The sequence below is a fragment of the Falco cherrug genome, chromosome 8 (genome assembly GCF_023634085.1).
Source record: "Falco cherrug isolate bFalChe1 chromosome 8, bFalChe1.pri, whole genome shotgun sequence".
Lineage (NCBI taxonomy): Eukaryota > Metazoa > Chordata > Aves > Falconiformes > Falconidae > Falco > Falco cherrug.
The window spans coordinates 31236132-31255699 of record NC_073704.1 but is presented as its reverse complement, the minus strand read 5'-3'; the positions used below and the strand labels follow the sequence as shown (position 1 = coordinate 31255699).

Genomic DNA, 19568 nt, shown 5'->3' with positions numbered 1-19568 from the left:
AGGTGCGTTTTCATGAACACAGTGAAATAATGAAGCCATGTGCTTGCTTAACGTGTCACCAGCCAGCTGAAGGCAAAACCCAGCAGCGAACACTCTGAGCCAAGTTAGGAGGGGATTTATCTCACCGAAATGTAATGATCTGGAAGCTCAGTTGCCATTTCCCCTCAGTCACTGCAGGCGGAGCAGATGTCTCCAGCCATGCGCATTTATATACCTCGGGTTTAAACGACTACAGGTAGGGAAGACAAACCCTTAGGCCCTTTCCACTGGATGTAAACACAACTTTTAAACCAGGTTTCCCCAAGGAAAAATATCCAGCCCAAGGAGCTGGCAGTAGTTGTGCTCGTCGGTGACAGAGTCACAGGAGAAGCACAGACGCAGAGGTCTGAGAGGGCCCTCAGAAGGTCATTCGGAAAATTCAGCTTCAGTTTTCTTTGCAGAACATTAAACTGTGTAATACATCGGATCACTGATCCACTTTGTAACCCATATTTACAGGGAAAATAAAAGCCTTCTCTGATTTACACTAATTAAACCCAAAACCTTTTATCTTTAAAAAAGAACCAAACCACCAAACACTTCGATTAACTAAACATCATTATAATTCTATTGCTCTTTTCTTAAAGTTTGGTGCTTGAAGCTGGAGGTATTGAAGCTGGGGCTTCAGCTGAAAACCAGACTAAATAATCCATTACTGTGCTTCCTGTTTCTTGGATGGTAATCCCAATTCCCATGCAGGTATGTTGAATCTGAATTTCTGTTGAGTGCAGCCCAGCTTCATCGCAAGTGCTTAAAACCCCGAATCAGGCTCCCAAAATCATGGCACTGGCTAAGAACCCATGACTTTGTAACAATTCTGCGCTCTAAAAGAATAGCATCCGATTTCAGAGGTTTTAGAGAAACCTGCATCCATGATCACAAGAGCTAAGATTATATTCGCTGGAATGAACTGTTCTTGCAAACGCAGCAACAGCGGGAGTGTGAGCAAGGTCATAAAAATCATCATCAGAATATCCAGTTTATGTCGTTGCTTCTCTTTTAAAAGTCTTCTCCACTGATTCAGTCGTAAGGGCTTGTGCTGGGCAGAAGAGTTTCTTTCATGGAACAGCAGTGTTTAATTCTCAAGGGCTTTACAAGTCTGAAGCCACCTCGTAATGTCACATAAAGTATCTCACAGGTAATAAATGCAGATGTTAGAACAAAATACAGCATTATCCCAATGGCTCTTGTTGCAGCAGGGCCCAGCATGATCTCCTGCATAAAGAACATCGTATTTCTGAAAAGTAATCTTCACGCTGCATCTCAATTAGTTTGAAAAGCAACATGTTAATGCACTTTTATTTACAGGGCCATCAGCATTGTGGGCTTATGAAAATAATACAAGCGAGCTTCTCTGATGATTGTGTCCTGAGCCACTCCAACAGTCTGTCTTTGGGGCTTTTCCGCTTATTTTATTCCATCTCTGGTAGAAGCAGCTGATCTGGAAAGCCACATGAATATACTCCTAGTACACATAATCCCTTTAGTTCCCTACACGATTGTAATTGAACACATTGGCGGACTTTGTTTGTATTTAAATATTTTCATAGAAGGGAAAGTCATTCCAAGCTGATCACTTCATGAGGCCAAAAATTGCATTAGGAGCCATTTAAACAATTACAATAAATAAGAAAATCATTATTTGTTAGTACAGTTGTGCCATAAACACTGTAATTTATATTCAAAGAACTCTTGGTCCCTAAAGAAATTTGTCTTTGTTTATACTAATAGCCAAAACATTCTTGAGTAAGAAAAAACCCCACACATGGCTTCGTAATCCACAATCAGGATGCTCTATTTGAAATTTAACTCAGGACAGAAAGGTTTCTTAGAACTGCAGGGATTATTAGGTACTGTAATATCTAATAAGATTATAAAATGGAGGTGGTAGCTCACTATAATAGAAACCCGCTAAGACATACACAGGAATATAGTAAGACACAGGACCAGCAGAACTTTCTGGGTTATCACATCCAGTCCCCAGATGCTACAGGCAACTGGATCACATGATCTATTTTGTGAGCTTCACGTTAAAACCGTGTATGGTTTTTCCCCTAAATTTTTTTACACCCTCACTATGCAGGTAGATAAAGAACACCTAATTGATAGACTAAATTATTCACAGCTGAGCTACACCCACTTGTTTATACGCCGAGATTGCCCACCTTTCGTATTTCTCCTACCTGATGTATTTACGAAGAGTAATCAAACCCCATAGCGACCTTCAGCTGCTAGGCTAAACGAGCTGTGTACGCACACCTTCCTTTCAGGAAAGATTCTCCAGTCTCCTCCTCATCTACGCAGCCCTTTTTCTGTATCCATTCCATCACGAATCCAGCTTTCTTTAATATGATTGATCAGAATCATGTGCTCTAACAAAAATCTTGTTGGGCTCTTACACAATGACATTCATGCTTCCCTCGCGCTTCTGGAAATGTCTCTCCTATTGCGTTTTAGAGTTTCAGTTGCTTCCTCTGTGCCCACACCACGCTGGGCAAACAGAAATCTTTCTGTGTCGTTGCTGGTTTCCTGCGGAATTTTTTCTGCTGCTAGACTAGACTTTCTTACGACCTCTGTGGTCTCGCTCTGCAAGGACACTCAGTTCTTGCTGTGGGATATTCAGAACTTTCTCTACACCGACAAAACCTCCTAACATTGTGACTTCAATACATTTTAATGATCTGACACCTTTGTTTTCCGTGGGTCATTAATGAAAATAATAATCAGTCTTAAGACTTACTTTCTTGGAGTGCTGAAGCATTCCCTTTCAACACAGCTCAGCTTCTCTTCCTCCAACACTGTTGTATGCCTTGCAGTTCCTCTGTAAATCTCAAGGCTTCTCCAGGTAGGAGTTATAATTTTATAGACAGCTCCTCATCTGCTACTTCATTGAAGTCCAGCCAGTCAGATTTCCCCTCTTTGTCTAGCTAATTAATTACTGTATCAAAGGAAGCTATTGAATTAGTCTGGTATTATCTAGCCTTAGTAAATGCCAATTACATTTTACTCTGTTTTCCAGTGACTGCTGTGACTTCTGTAATTCTCTCCTCCCACATTCCTTCCTAAAGCCTGACACAAAACGTTGATGTACGTAAAGCAAAACGTATTGTGCCTTTTGAGTGAAATCCATGTTTTATTTGTCTATGGTATAGATTAGTTATTTACATCAATATGTATTTGTGACTAGCAGGTAGGGTTGAGCAGCAGTTACAAAAGTATTGGATGCCTCGCTATATTCACCAGCAGAAATGTATATGCATCCTTTTTTATTCTAAATATTTATTGCTAGTGCCACTTTTAAAAAGGATTGGAACAGAAGTTCAGCAGACTGCTCCAACTGAGACGTGGCCCCACAGCAAACAGGGTCTTTTCCCAAACAGGTTTGTAGTCCAACTTAAACATGATATATGTTGCAGAAAACCAGAGGACAACCTATACAGTGGCTTGACTTGTGAACTGATCACAGGCATTGGGGCATGGACGAAATACAGGTTTTAAAAAAAGAGAAGAGCTGGGGAGGATTTGCCTGAGAGGTGCTGGATGATTGTTTGAGACAGAGATAAATTACACAGTATTGTCTTCTTGTGCCTAATTTTTAATTATGTTGTGGGCAGTACACAATTTGAAAGAAGAGCCGGTAAGAAACTAAATCAAGACTTGAATTTCAAGCCCACCACTGACCCACAAACTTTGCGTGTCCTTGGGCAAAATGCTTTCTCTTTTTTTTTCCCTCTCGATGCCTCATCTGTAAAACAGAGATAACACTACCTCTTTTTTCCCAACCTGACTATTTACATAATAAAAGCTTTTCCATGCATGACAGTCTCTTATGTATTTGTACAGCATCTAGCATAATGAGGACCTGGATCTTGGGACTACACTACAAACAATACACAACAATTAAGATTATACATCCATCCAAAATATACCTAATGCACCTAATACTGCGGTACCTTGACAGAGAGGCATGACTTCATTACACGGTGAACTCTGCTTCTTGGGACTTCTGCAGTCCCTCCTTTTGTTCTGCTCTCTTGCCTAAGAAGACTTTGGCAGAGGGGTGGGTTTTAGAAAAGTTGGGAGTCCCATGGCTATCCTTTCATGGTCTCCTGCAGGCAAGGAGTGATGGACCCCGAAGTCCTATGGGACCTGCAAGGAGCTGGGCAGCATCATGCAGAGGCTCTGCGTTTCTGCAGCAGCTCTCCCGTGGCCCCATTCTCCTCCTGCAGTACCAGAGAAGGTCTGCCTTGAAGGAAGCTTGTTCGTCTTTGAAAAAGAGGAAAAAAAAACCCCAAAACCCACTCAGTCTGCAGTGTCTTGTCCATATTGTCACTGGGGAGGACAGTGGCCCCAGTGCAGGCCAGCCCAAGCACAGAGCTGCCCTTTCCCTCTCAGTGAGCAAATCCTGCACTCCTGGAGAGGTCTCAGTACATTCTGGGGATTCAATAGGAAATGTTGGACCTGATCACCCAGTTCCACGCTCATGGGGTGGGGTACGGTAGTAAGCATCCCCTCACCAGCAACCTGGAGGCTACAGGATGGGAGCTTCGTTATGGTGCATGTTTTCCTAGGAAATGTTATCTGGAGAGTTAAGGCTCAGCTTGGAGAAAGCTTCCCACGCCAGAATTTTTGGGGAAGTGGGATGCTCTTTCCCCATAACCTGTATGGCCGTAAGATAATGCCACAATATTGCTCTCATTGGAGATCAGTTGGGTCTGCGCTGCCACTTCTCTGTGTGCCGAGAGAAAAGCGGAGGGTGCTTGGCTGGCCGGGCTGGTGAGCCCAGGCCTCCGGGCTGGGCTGGCTCTGTAGCTGCTTGGCACGAAGGGGAGTAAAAGCATGCATAAATTAGGAGCTCTTCAGACCAGTTTTCTTGTTTGGGCCTGGAGTAACTGACTGAGGGCATACAACTTCTGCAGCAGCAGAGATACCCCTCCCCACAGACACGTGACATTTTTTAGCACTTCCCTTGTGCTGGCAGATTCACTACTACATTAATTTAACTGTGTAGCACTGGCTAAAAAACACAGACATTTTAAAAACTTGATTTTATCCCTCCTTTTCTCTTCACAAGTTTTTTACAAACAAAAAAGAACAAGAAAATTGATGGTAACCGAGTTATTCCTAATACATAGCTAGTAACCGATTAATTTGGTTTCATGTACTGTGCCAGGCATCATATTGTGCTGTGGCTATTGTTGTTCTATAGGAACTGAGACGAGATACCAGGTGTCTGTTACAAATGTTAGGCACAAAATTAAACACCCACACATACTGAAAGGACCATCAACGCGACAGGAAGAATTATTCGTTTTGCAAGCAGAAAAATGACAAAGCAGAGGAGTGACAAATGCTCTTGATAAATCCAGAGCTCCAATTTAATGCATGGGATAAGGACCTCTTTTTCAGAGTAAAGACTCCCAACTCTTGCAGTTTCTTACTTCTCCATAATTTAGCTGTGCACATATTTGGCATTTGGAGTGTGACGGATTTACACATTTGCTACCGAATGAGCTGCAAGAGCTAATCAGCTAGCACAGAATTGCACATATTAATGAAGAAGACTCTTCTGCATGCCTGCAATGTAGACACCCACTTAACTGGGGCACCAGAGACTCATTTGAAAAGATTTTGTTCACATAGCAGCTTTTTTCCCCATGATGAATGCTTGCAAGGAATCATGTTGCAGAGAAGGAGGGAGCAAGCAGTATCTGCAACATCTGACTAAACGGTTCTCATTATTGAGTGATGGAAGAGCAATAGTAAAGATAATTTATTAGTGGCTCAAAGCTAATGAGAATAATTAGCACTATGATGCTTTCTAAGCAAACATAGAATAACTGTTCCTTAAGGAGCACTGCCTCCCTGCAAGAGTGGCGAGTGCCCTGGGCAGGACAGAGAACTTCCAGGGAAGGAATCTTACACGCCAAGGACCAGGTCTGGCAGCTGGGTGGAAACATCCTCCTGGCTTTCAATTATGGGCCAGCACTAGAGCTGCAATTCCCTAAATTTTGGGCTAACAGACCATCCTTTTTCTGACCTCAAAAGCAGCTACACTGGGGTGATGAATACACAGAGTTTACAGTTCAGCTTAACTCCTCGGAAACCACAGCCTGGAAATCGCTGCCTTAGATACAGAGATTTTTTGCAACACTGATTCATACAGTGCCTGCCAAAACTTTGGCTGAGCCACTCGAGGGTGCTTTGCAGGGAGTATTTCAGCGGCACCTGTCGGTCAAGCATTCCAGGAGTCCTGGTTGCCAGCAGATAAAACGGCATTTGGAGTAGTTTCCCAAATACCCACCTTCCTTAATCAGTAAATAAAAGCAGGATGCACAGAGGAAGCGTAGCATCTTCTCACAACCAGCCAAAGAAAATAACGGGAGCAGTTTTGGTTTCCAATCAGTTCCAGCACAGAGCAGTTATGTACACAACCGGATTAGCCGAAGGGCTGCACACCCGTGGTTCCAGCGGAGCCGTGGAACGCTCAGGGATGCTGGGCTGCCAAAGGCAAAGGAGATGCGAGCATTTGGCCCCAACGCTCAGCACCTGCTGATAAAAGCTAATTTCCCCTACCCTGTTTGCAGAATTTACACTTGCAATCCCAGCGCACCGTTACAGACCCAACCACACTGAAGTGAGCCTACTGGATTAAAACGAGGTGCACGTGGACAACAGTCCCCACTCCCTCGAGAGCCATTTTGAGCAAATGCCTTGTTTCATAGTTTGTAAAATGCAGTTGGCAGGGGTTTAGTATTATTCTAGGAAATCCATACAGACAACATTTCTTTCTCGTAACATAGCACTATCAAAAATATGGAAAGTGATTTTGCTTTTTATTTTTAAAAAGGAAAACATACTAAGAAAACACCTGCAGGCTAAGTCATCAGGTCTTGACTTTTCTTTTGAAAAGCAGTTTAGCCTTTAAAAGCAAAATCACCCATGACGCAATTCTATCTGAAATGAGACTCTGCCTGAAGCATTCTCTTAGAGCTTACTCGTAATGGGAGTTGCATCTGCTTTTTTACTCCCAAATTAAATGCTGCAAGGACATAAACCTTACCCCTCTAATCTTTTTTCACCATTAGTATCAATCCATCTTTGTAGATGACTATTGAGAGAATTTTAAGTGAGCAAGATTTGGGGAGCTAATTTGGTCTGGGTGGGAATTTCAGAAAATTCCCAAGGCTGTTTCACCCAACTGCACCGAGTTAGGAGGGGCTTGGGAGTCAACTGGGCTACAGATCCAGAATGCAATTTTACCAGGGGAGGAAAGAGATTTGCTAGGTAGCTCTGCTTGATTCAGATTGGAAAGCAAGGCTCTTCCAGTCTTTCCTGTAGGAGTCGCTCTAGTCTGAACAAGTAAGGACATAGTTACTGGGTCAGAGAGAGATGCACAGAAACTAAATTATCCTCTTGGGTTGCAGGGGACTAGGATGTTGGTATGAGCTTATGCTCATCTTGGGACTCCAACCTGAGTCTCCCGTATCCCTGAGTATTCACTCTTCTGAGATATTGTCCAGGCTTCCTTTTTCTTCCTTCTGGTGGATGAAATAAATCCAGCATCTTGGGCTCTTTCGTTAGCTGGGAAAGCCATTTCCCGTCCAGCTGCTAGAGCCTGCACAAAACGCTCGGTCCTGCTACCCTTCGTTTGCTGGTCCAGCTACGCCACAGGACCAATACAGACCTGTGGGCTATTTATATCTTGTTTAAGCCAATGCTGAGGAACAAAGTGATACACAATCCTTCCTCAGCCTCTGCTGTGTACACATTTTACCCTTCCTCAACAAGATTTAATCTGCTTAGGGTTAACTGTGTAGTGGATGTCCAAGACCTTTGAATTGCACCTTAAAAGGGCTGAAAGACCAAACCCATAATTGCAAGAGCAGAATCTCTGATTCACTGCAAACCATTTGTTATCAGCAATTAAGTTTCTTGCTGATAAACGACTCACGATTCGAAAGCCTGGATTACTTGCTTTCAACCATGGCAGAAACTCCTGTGTGGTTATGAATGCCTGGGCTGTGCATCTACTACAATGGGCTGCAAAGTCTGAATGTATGAAATGACCAACTGTTTAATTATACAAAATAAGACCTCTTACATATAACATACTTTTCATTCAGAGTTTGTAAAAAAAAAAAATATTTCAATTTCAACTTGACTGATGCAAATATAAACTGACTTCGCTAGCAAATATAAACACCAACTTTTGCTTTACTGGAGGCAACAGAATTACAACAGTGTAATTGAGATCCAGACCTGGTCTACTAATTAAAAAGGCTTGGAAGCAAAGCTTCCAGATCATGCTACACTCTAGTTCACAGTAACTAAGGCTTCTGTCAGCCATTTGATGTAATTGGTTATGGTGTTCAAAACTGTATTTTTGAAAATCCATTCAGACTGTAAACCAGATGAGTCATGACCCTGTAACAGAAGGTAAATTATTCTCAAATATTTTATATTTGTGCATTAACACATGATTAGCAAAGAAAAAATGAATGCCCAAGTCCAAGAAGTAACTGACAAAAGACTGAAGGGAAAAATGAGAATCCTTAATTTTACTTTTATTATGGTGTAACCAGCTGTAAGGAATTACCGGTCTGAAGCACAGTGTGCAATTGTCCTATCCTAAACATTTACTAAAGCCTATAATTCAGAATGATCCCGACTCGTGAAGTCACCATTGGCAAGCTAAGATTTTTTCTGTTTGTTTTTTTTTTTTTTTTTTTTTTTTTTAAGAAGTCTGCATTTAGCAATTAGCACAAGTATGCACAGAAATGCTCAAAGATTTCTGGAGACTGTATTTCTTTAATGCCAGACGCTTTGACTCTGAGATCAAAAAAAATGCAGTAAATTCTGGACTGCAAATCTAGTAGTTTGATGGTAAGCAAAATAATTCCTGTTTGAAATCAAATGGCATCAATATGTATTATTTCCTAAATGCAGGGCAGAATGCTTGCTACTGTTGCAAGGATAGCTTGAAAGAAAGAATTACCATGATCTTACGCAAAACTACTAAACACAACATGAAGTAACTATGCTAAGAGAAAAGAAAGGGAAAAAAAAAACCACAGTGAGACTTAATAAATTAAGCTACTTTCACACTAGGATATTATGTACTACCAGGCAGCTGATTTTTTGAGTGAAGAGACTCATCAGGTGCCTATTAAGAGAAGATACTTGGCACAGCTCCATCGCCGTTCAAATTGATGTCATGGTTAACAAGCTGGCTACCATACAAGGCCAATCAGGCTACCAGCATTCCAGATTACTCACTAAGGGCTTCAGCAGCTTAGCGAGTGCCAAACTTACAGTGTCATTAATTGGGCGAGAGAGAGGAGGAAAAAAAAATATATCCAGGCAGGAGGTAAGATGCCACTCACCTCCTGAGCAGAACAGCACCGAGCTGCCTGCTAGCACAGCCTTCACCAAGGATCCGAACTAGCAGAAGAAACAGGATGGGCACACTGAGGAGCAAGAGGAAGACTTCAGACCCAGGGCATAGGTCTTCACTGTAAAAAAGGTGTTTTGCCCACCCACAGAGTTCCAAGGCAGATGGAGGCCAAGCCTCACCCCGCTGAGCACCCTGCCATACTGCCCAGCACCCCTGGACACCAGGCTGTCCCCAGCAAAGGGGTGGCGGGCACCCATCCAGCATGCACTGGCTCTTCCTAAACCACCACCACCTACGGTCGTTCACCCAGCGGGGAAGAAGCTGAACAAGGCTGATTAATGATAAAAATACTTGTCTTTTTTAAAATTTATTTTCAGTTCAAAGTGAATCACAACTTCCTGCCCCTCCCTCTCCCCTCCTCTGAAGACATAAGTACCTCCAGATCAACGCCTTTTTTTTTTTTTTTAAGCATCGAAAGTGCAACACATTTCAACTGCTGCCAATACAGGTTTTTAGACTGATGATTTTGTCAGAGATTGTTTATGCAACTCCTTAAAGAGCAAGAAGGAAAAATCCCAAATATAAATGCAGATAAACTTTTGGTATGTAAACACGTAATATACATAATTACTGCAGTATCAGAAGTACTATGCATTTATCAGAACAGTTGAACGTAACATTTTCCAACATGCATTTGATATGGCCCGATCATAATCTGAATACCCTATAAGGGTAACTGTATACCCCTATAAGATAATCACTCCTGCCATAACTCTCAGATGCATTTGACAATACTGATGCCAGAAAAGGAGAGTTTAGTTCAATTTTACTTGTGTTCTGCTGATTTTTGATACTTAGCTTAATTCACTCAATACATTCTAACAGTATGTAAACAGTCCTGATTTAAAGACCAGAGAGATTTAAATGAAATCAACAGATCTGGACTGGTCAATGTAAATGTCTTCATTAACTCAGATATCTTATTTATCCCTGAGCACCTTAAAATTGTTCCCCCAAATCTCACTGAAGAACATGTAACCGTATTTCACAAGAATGTAAAACTGCACTTGGATAAATCCGTGTCTTACAAGTCCCATTTTCCTTCACTGGTTTAAAAAAAAAAAAAACAGTCAAGCCAACAAACCAAAAAATGTGTTCCCTCCCCTTTGTTTTTGACATGTACTGCAATACCTTAAAAAAAAATAAATCACCCTATCAAACAACATCACCTACAGACACACTACAGACTACAAAAATATTGCATAGGAGTGTCAGTGGGCATAGTCTCCCAACATGAGAGAAAATGCTAAGTTTTCTTTAAAACATTATGGCAACATTCTAATTTATTTTCCTTTTAAAAATCAAGTGGTTTCACTTTATTTCAAAATTGTACAAAATGACCATGGCTGTTTATAAAAAAAAAGTCTCTGTCTTGAGAATATGTGAAGTCTCAGGTGCATTAACAAAAGACCTGGAACCATTCACAGTGCAGCGGAAAGCTTCTTTTGAGGCAGAAACTACAATTCATCCTTCTTCTTTCCTACTCTTTCATGGTCTCTTTCTCTCAGGGTTCGCATGAAAGTGGTGAATCCAGACTCCTGATTTTGAAGAAAGAAAAATATGGATCGTATTTTTACAAACAAACCAAAACAATGTGTCAAGAACACTTCTAGTTTCTGTATCCCACAGCAGAATATAAACTAAGGAGCAGTTATTGCTTCTGTGCTGCCTCATCCTGCAGTGCTCTGGTCCAGTGCTGCTCCACTGCAATGTCAGGGGAAAATATCCATGCAGACTCCATATGTCAAACTTTGAAGGGATAGGACACAGAGAAAAAGGCCCTAAATCTCACAGGACCAGGTAAAATCTGTCCCTACAAGTGCCATTGATGTCTTTTTGTAAAAAACACTCAAAAGACATTTTTAAGCTGCCTTTGTATGCTACATGTGTCATTTTGAAAGTAGTTAGTAGATCATTTGTTGGCTATACACACATTTGCCACTATTCATCATCCCTTAAGTTTTGCTCATGATCTTCCTCCTCTTCCACACATTCAGACATTGGGAATTACATTTTTTCAAGTTACTATCAAAATTACTGTCAAACAATTTCAAACCTGGATGCTTAGATGCCAACCTCTGTATTTCAGCAACTTCTGATTTCTGATCATCAAAGGCTGTTGGATGCCAGCAGTTTCCTTTTCCAAGGACAGCTCTGAACACAACTTGCAGGCATTTCAAAATGGCTCAGACAGGTGGAGGTTTGAACACACTGTCTACTGGTACACCAACACTATAGACATCTGGGCAAGTAACACTGATCCCACCCAATGTGACCATTTTTACTTTTAAGCAAGCCCAAAACAAACCAGTCAAAACTGGTGATAAAGAGGGAAAGTACAAAGATGTAGAGAACAACTTACAGAAGTCAAAGTCTGACTTAAAAACAATGTGGGGCAACAACAAAACCAAACCAAACCAAAAGCCTGGAAGCTTTTGAGAAGGCTGAACAAAAAAACCACTCTTCTAAAACTATTCACTGTTCTTCCACTGGGGAAAAAAAAAAAAAAAAAAAAAAGAGACAAATTGTGGCCATATGTCATCTGGAGACATGTGGCAATGAACAGCCCCCATGAAAGGACACTGGTTTTCAAAGCTGTGTGTCTGAAAGTCATTTAAAGTACACGTGAGTCACAGGGTGTCCTGACTTTTCCTTGCTTGGGATGAAATGCCCTAAAAATCTCTACTCTGGAACTCTCAATTCCCTTGGAGGTGTGGAGGACCCCTTACAGGCTACCGCTGGGGGTCACGCTCTACCCCATAGCCAGCGCTCCAGTGCAGGGTGGCCAGGAGCTGAGAGCTCCTGCTCTGCTGGGCACGGTTCCTGCTGCAGCATGTCAAGATGCTCCCATGGCAGCTGACGTTGCCTCTTTTCTTCCCTGACCATGTGAAATGATACATCAGCTGGACCACATTGAGCTAAATGCTCACGGACATCCACTGATTTAGTGCCCGAATCAGGAACAGAAAGCACGTCCCCTGGCTCCCACTGCTCTCTCCTCAGACTTCTTTTGCAAAGTAGGAGGTGGTTGGCCAAGGTGGTTCAAAAGGTGTAGTCATGCTGATGAGAAGTCCTTTCACAGTGCAATCTCTTGTTACTGAAACAGGTTTCTGAACAGACCTGGAAACTCCATGGAAGGCACTGTGCTAGGCACTGCCTCCAGTGTTACCATCATAGGAGATAATAAAACCCAATTCGATGCTGCACAAGCAGAAGACCACAGGCCCCAGGAGAGGTGGAGGGGGAACACAGTTGCCAGCAGCAGAGAGACTGTGATGATCCTGTTGGGTGATTTAATTCTACTCAAGAAAGGGTTGGCTGCACATAAGGGATTAGTCAGTCAACTTTACAGCATAGGGAGAATCATCACTCAACTGCTGTGGCCTCACAGCACTCCTGCCTTGCTAAATTCTTTTCATCAGCCACCACAGATCCTTCCTTTCATATATCATTTCTATAAGTATGGGTTAGAAATACAAAAATTGCAGCTGAAATTCTACCTAATTATTGACTACTGCACCCATCTTTAAGAAAAGCTCCACAATTGGAACTAAACACAGTATCCATAACAATGCCTGGATCAGCACCAATAAGTGGTAGTTACTGGGGTCCTAATGCTGGAGAAAACTGGAAGCTCCATGAAGACTTCGCTAAGAACCTGACTGAAAAAGGACCTCAGAATTTCGTTTTTTTCTTCATGAGTCTTTATAATTTGGTGAGCTGTAATAGCAGCAATAACTTTCAGGCAAGGCTCTTTTATCAGCATCACTGGACGGCTTGAAACCCCCCAGTTGTTCTTGCAGACCCTAGCTTCTCCAGGCAATCAATCACTGCTGAGGCATAACCTCCCTCTAGGAGGTTATGACAAAGAACACACAGAAATAATTGGATTGTTCCCTTATTTTCAGTCACTTTACAACCACAGAAGGCATTATGCCATTTCTGTCCCTTGTACTCATAGTATATAATTAGCTGGCCACAGCAGGACAAAAGAATGAAACTTCAGCCCATGGGCTACATGGCACAACTTGTCCTTCCATCCTGAGCTCCAGGAGTGAATCTGACTCAGGGCTAATGAGATATTTAGTTTCCCCCAGTCTCCAAAGGACAGCTTTGTCCCTGCTATAAAACCAATGGTCTGTCACCGTTTGGCAGCCTGGTAGACCCATAACACATTTGCAGTATACGTGCGATCCAGAACTCACAGGAGTCAGTTCTGTATTTTCTGGCATTTCTGCACCTAGCAGCAGCCCATGCAATAAACTCTTCACTTCCACTCAGTCTAAATTCACTTGCAGGCTTTGGCTTAAAGAATAAACCATACAACAAAGCATTACCAAATCTACTCCTCCTTCCTCTCCTCGCATTCCTAAAATAGACCAAGTACGTTCCTAATGCAGAGATGTACAGGGGTGTGGTGCACAATGATTCATCCATGTAAGACAGTAACAGAGGAAGTTAAGCATCCTTCCAGCATGGTAAAATTTTACTCTGCAGTTTTAATTTGCAAGGCAGTACTGGCAGAGGAGACCTTCCTCCCTGTATCAGGTGATGACCCTTGCTTCCACTTACCCTTCTTTCTCCAGTATATTTTTCCATAAATTTCCCATAGTTGTAATAGTTGAAGGTGGGGTAGCCATCAACCCCCTCCTGCTTACACAGGTCGTGATTCTGTCCTTTGGCACAGTCCACTGCGGCATAGGCGATCTGAAATGCAAAAGACCAGCATGAGGCAGGAGAAAACAAAGCAAGCCTACTTCATAGTTATGCTGCTGCAGCTTAGACTTAACATTAGAAAAAGACCCAAGTCTTCTGCCAAAAATGCAACGGCTTTTGTAACAGCTGTGCTGTGGAGGAAGATCAGAGGGTGGTCATCAGGTCAAGCCATGCGAATGGAATGGAAGAGCAAAAGCCTGCTCCCTCCCACTGAAGTGCTGCGCTGCTCGCACAGCACCTGACCAACGCAGCTGCAAGGCGTGATCAACTCGCAGAGAATCACCTTCCCAGCCTCCCCACTGAGCACTGCCTTACACTCCAAATGGGGAATCCAGAGACTGTGTTGGTAAAACCAAATCCAAGCACCGCAGTCACAGCTCTGTCCCGCTGCAGTATTCTTCCTGCACTTTGGTTTTAAGTGATGAATGGTGACAGGGTGACTGATGAACAGGAACAACCCACTTCATCCAGCCTCCTTCCTGTGGCATGGCTAATACTCTGAAAAGTTACCTCTCCTGTCCTTGGACAAACATGGCTGATCACTTATGCAGGCTATTAATAGATTTATGACTTCTACCCCAAAGAGCTTCTGTAAACTCCATTCAGTTCTCCCAGGGTCAAATGGGGACAGGCGAGAGGCCAGAGCACTCTCTACACACAGAGAAGGTTTCTTACTTGCAATCTCAGCCTGGGGTTATGTTTTCTTCCCTGTCTTTTTTTTTTTCAGACTATCCTTCAAGATAGGGACTGTATGTTATGTGCAGCCATTAGCAAAGTGGCCTTTAATTCCTTTCAAAACCTCTAGATGCTACTGTCACACAAACAAACCCTGAACAGCCTGCCGTGCTCTCAGCCTGTTGGCAGCAGAGCAACACCCTCGGTCCCTGCCTGCTGCAGCACAGGCAGAGCACAGAAGCACAACCTCACAGCCCTAGAGCATCGGCTCAGACTAACCCCAGTTTAGAGCATTTGACATTTGAAACCCAAATCTGTGAAGTATTGAGGAGATGCTGTACTTAACCTTTCTGATGTTGAAACAAAATATAATTCGTAGGCTTCTACTGAAGGCAGCCAAACCCTCTGCTGTGATTTCACGCTGACTGTTCCCGCGAGCAGCAGTTCTGGCTCTGAACCTCCACGGCTGCTCATGCAGGCTTGCCTTCACAGCCCCGGTACATGCTCTGCTGAAGAGCAAGGAGGCTAAAGTACAAGCTATGTAAAAACCCAAACAAATTAGAGGAAGGATTTTTGCAGTTGTGGGTTACCATATATCAAGTGCTAATTTCACAGCAGACACATCTCAACTTGAAATTTCCATTCCACCAGCCTCCTTCAAACAATCGGATCAAAACACCTTTTGCTTGCGTGACTTCAGGGTTGCAGCTGAACTGTTAATCCATAATTAAAAGATCACTTAATATTCCACAATGCCCTCCAGTTTCATGGTGACACTGTCAAAATGAGAAAACCTGATCTCATTATCCTAGCAGTAATTAAAGAGATTGGCAAAGCCAATTCCAGTTAATTTGCTTGTTTTATTTTGTCTTTGAAAGCCTGACAAAACAATACTCGGTAAGATTTTCCTTGGGTCTATCTTCAGATGGAAAGCACTATATAAAGTGAGCAGTGTTGTTACCTTAAATATTTGGTTTCTGTTTTCTCATTTTAAACATTAATAAGGCTATTACAGAAACAGAACTCTTCAGAGTTGTTAAAATCACGAATGTCACACTTTTTTTTTTTTTTTCCTTTTTGTAAACAGAAAGACTCCTACTCATTCAGGGCCAGTTAAAATGAAAGGTTAGGAACAACACGCTGCAAAAGAATTTCATCTGAGTATTTATGCCTTCCTGACCTTAGCAGCCAGCCAAAATTTAGAGCCCTGTTGGCTACTTCTGTGCAAAGGAAAGCTTACAATGGAAACAAATATTTATTTCACGTCATGGTATTAATGTAGAAAGAACACTGGAAGTCCTGCTTCCCTGAAAACAGGAAGAATAAATAAACCTGTTTTTTTCTCACTGCTCTAAGTATCACACAGGGAGAGATTACAGCCAGACAACGGGGAAGGTATACCTGCATGCATCCAGATCTTAGTAGCTGGTCTGAGGCATGAAACCTGTGACTGATGATGACTCATTTGTCCCTAGATAGTGTCTCAGAGATTAAGAAAATTGGATTTTAGTCCACTGGAAGAAGAGAAGCCCTCTTTATCTGTACCTCTCTGGAAACATCTAGACTGGCCTTGGTTGGAACAAAGAGCCCAATTTCATTTACAAAAGGCTTTTGTGAGAACAGCCCTCAATGAGGAGAGGGTGCAGTGGAGGAACACAATGCTATATAAGCTACTGTTAACCTTGTTCAGGACATCTTAACTTGTTGCCTCAAACCAGATGACTGATGGACTATAAGGAGGTGGCTTCTGAAAGAAATGCTTAGTAGCCTGCTTGAGATACAGCCCTCCTCTACTGCACACGGAAATCTAACTTGGTCCATCTGTGCATTTGTTGTGCACCAACGTAATGCACAAAGATCCCAGTCTAAGTCCGGCCACAACAGTCACGTTGGCCTAACGCTACACCTAACCTAACAGGTCTAATGGGAAGGGACACGTACATCTGGAGTAGTGTTTGGAGGACACATCCATGGTCTGTCATTCTCTGAAATGTTCCTGATGCAAGCTCCCACACAGCTCCACAGACTCGCCACTGCTCTGCAAATGCCATTTTGAGCCCAACTCCTCAGAACTTACATTCCCATCTGGTTATTTTTACAGCCAGTCAGAGAAGGGAAACAGCAATTTTCAGAAGCCTTGTAACTCATACAGACCTGAGCAAAACTTCATAGAGAGACATCTAATTCCCAAGACTGTATCCAAGTCTGCATTTCAAACGCCTGCTGCCAACAGTAGCTGAGTAAGAGTACTTAGGAGAGCTTGAGTGATTACTTTAGAGTGGAAATGTTAAAGCAGCCTAAATATAGGGAGTTGCTACCAACTCTATGCACTCATTACCATAGCATCACAGTCCTAATTGTCTTGCCTGTCTCACACCAGAAGATCAAATATAGTGCACTGCAAGAAGAGAAAAGTAATGCTGAACAACACTTGTAGCAAAATGCGCTTCTGGACTGAAGACCAGTTTTCAGTCTCAATCCTGACAACTTCAGACAGCTGAACTCTGAGACATATCAGAATTTCAGCAAGCAGCACCCATCCCCTTTGCTTCATTCTGTTTGTGTTTTCATGGCCCGTGAGTATTAAAATCCATTTCTGCTACAAGAGTGTCCTACAGGCAGTTTTCAGTTAGGGTGAACTACTTCATGACTATATTGAAAGGCTGCACACAAAAAGATGCAGCTCACAAAGAGAAGGCTTCACTTCAGTCCTGGCTCAGGTGAGTAGTGATACACTGCAGGGAGGTTTTCCTCACATTCTCCATCCTCATAGCAACAACCAGTTCTACATCGCTGCGGCAGAAAACTGAGTCAGGAAAAAAGAAAAAAAAAAAACCACCCAACAAATCTCTACAAAAATGTAGTTCAAGAATTCTGGAGGATGTTACTCTCAGAAATCATCTTCATATTGGACTGCCAGCAACAACTTACATGGAAGTTCACTAGAAAGCACAGGTTAGCAAGATCTATTATTCTCTGCCTCGTAAAAACACTAACTTTATTGAACCAGAAATTTGAGACAGGGTAAGCAAAAGATGTCCCTGATATGTATCCAGATGCTTGACATCACCTCTCATGAGCTCCCTCTCATCAAGAGGGAAAAACACCTCTAAAAATCTGGGAGAGCAACTCTCCTAACGCTGGTGTAAGACTTGTGTGTGTGTGTGTGTGTACATCTGTCCATTATGGAAAAACCCAGTGTAACAGCTTTCAGAAAAAGCCAGCGTAACAGCTTTCAGAAGACATGATTGATTTTATGTAGATTTTTATTGTTAGGGCTAAAATTTAATTTCTTCAGCTTTCCTAATTTTACTCTAACCAGAGGGAAAAATCCACTGAAAAAAACATTTCAGGAAGAAAAAACCCCAAGTGCTATACCTGCCACAAACATAAAACTCTGTTGGGTTACGGATTCTCCATAACCCAAAGCTGTGCTGCCTTAGATATTGACGATACATCATTATATACAAGTTTTCTCTCCAGAGGCAATGCCTTTCAGGTTTATCACCATCCTGTTCAGTAGCCGTAGCAGGAACAGAAGAACAGTTATCAAATGAAAAGATAATCAACCAGAGACTGTGGACCTCAGAGGAAGTTCCTTGGAGTACATCCAGCTTTCTCAATGTTATCGGTAGTTCCTCACAACTGGTATGCAGCTTATAACAATTAACAATACCAGGTTAGCATGCATAATAATAATAATAAAAATAAAAAAAACAAAAATACCCCCCAAAAACCCACATTAGCATGCATTTCTCCTTTATTACATAGTCAGCATACTTTAACACAACTCTAGCAACACCTGGGACTGGAACATACCCTTATCTGAAAAGGAAAGTCCCACAGCAATGTTCCATGGTTTTACCAAAGAAGTGGGAGCTTATCTACAGAGTTGCAAACTTCACTCCACACTGCATTAGAATGTGAGCAACGTATGACCAGCTCTGAAGAGCTCTTCAAAAAGGAAACAGAGCATGGCACATTGTTCAGATTAAGTGGTCTGATCACAAACACTGAGCTGTTGCAAAAATCAGGCTTTTAATTTAGGTGCTTAAATAGAAGTGGAGCTATGCTGAAAATGGGACCATAGATCTCCATGTGCCTCAACTGTAACAAAAGGATGATGCCTTATTTTTTTTACTATGGAAGTGCTGGAAGGAAAAAAGAAGTACTTGCAGTATCATCTAATCATACGTCAGGAATCACAGTTCTCTTCCAACAGAATTACAAAACAACTTTTTGCTCTAGAGAGATCTTGCAGGTAAGGAACACAATTACATCCAGTGGTTCAAAGAGATGTGTAGAAAATTGGAAGTGGGATCTCTTGACCCTCCAAGTAACTCCTCCTTTCTGTTCTTAAACCACTTTCATTTTAACAGTTTGTCTCCCAGTCACTGTATGATGATACAGTAAAAATACCTCCTGCAATCCCAGTTGCTCTCCTGTTAAAATATGTACTGCCACACACTGGCTTATTGATTCAAGGAAATAAATCTCTGCTGGAGCTAATATTGACTTTTGTTATGAAAATGGAAGTGAATAACTAACTAAATATTGATTTGAAGAGGAATGATATATGATAAGCTTAGCAAAATTATCACAATCCTCCCAAAAATTAAAATAAAAGTAAAATTGCAACATGGAAAAGAATGCTTCCAAGCAACATTTTTAAAGTATAGTC

At 42.1% G+C, this 19568-nt stretch overlaps 1 protein-coding gene across 1 annotated transcript in view; it reads right to left on the bottom strand.

The window, feature by feature from the left end:
- Nucleotides 1-9771: 9771 nt before the first annotated feature.
- PDIA5 (protein disulfide isomerase family A member 5) overlaps nucleotides 9772-19568 on the bottom strand; it is a 102089-nt gene continuing 92292 nt past the window's right edge. Inside the window, exons 16-17 of the mRNA XM_055718481.1 lie at nucleotides 14069-14203; nucleotides 9772-11034 (exon numbers count right to left, since the gene is read on the bottom strand). Of these exons, the coding sequence (XP_055574456.1) occupies nucleotides 10954-11034; nucleotides 14069-14203 (216 nt within the window). The 3' untranslated portion in view covers nucleotides 9772-10953. The remainder of the gene's footprint in view (nucleotides 11035-14068; nucleotides 14204-19568) is intronic.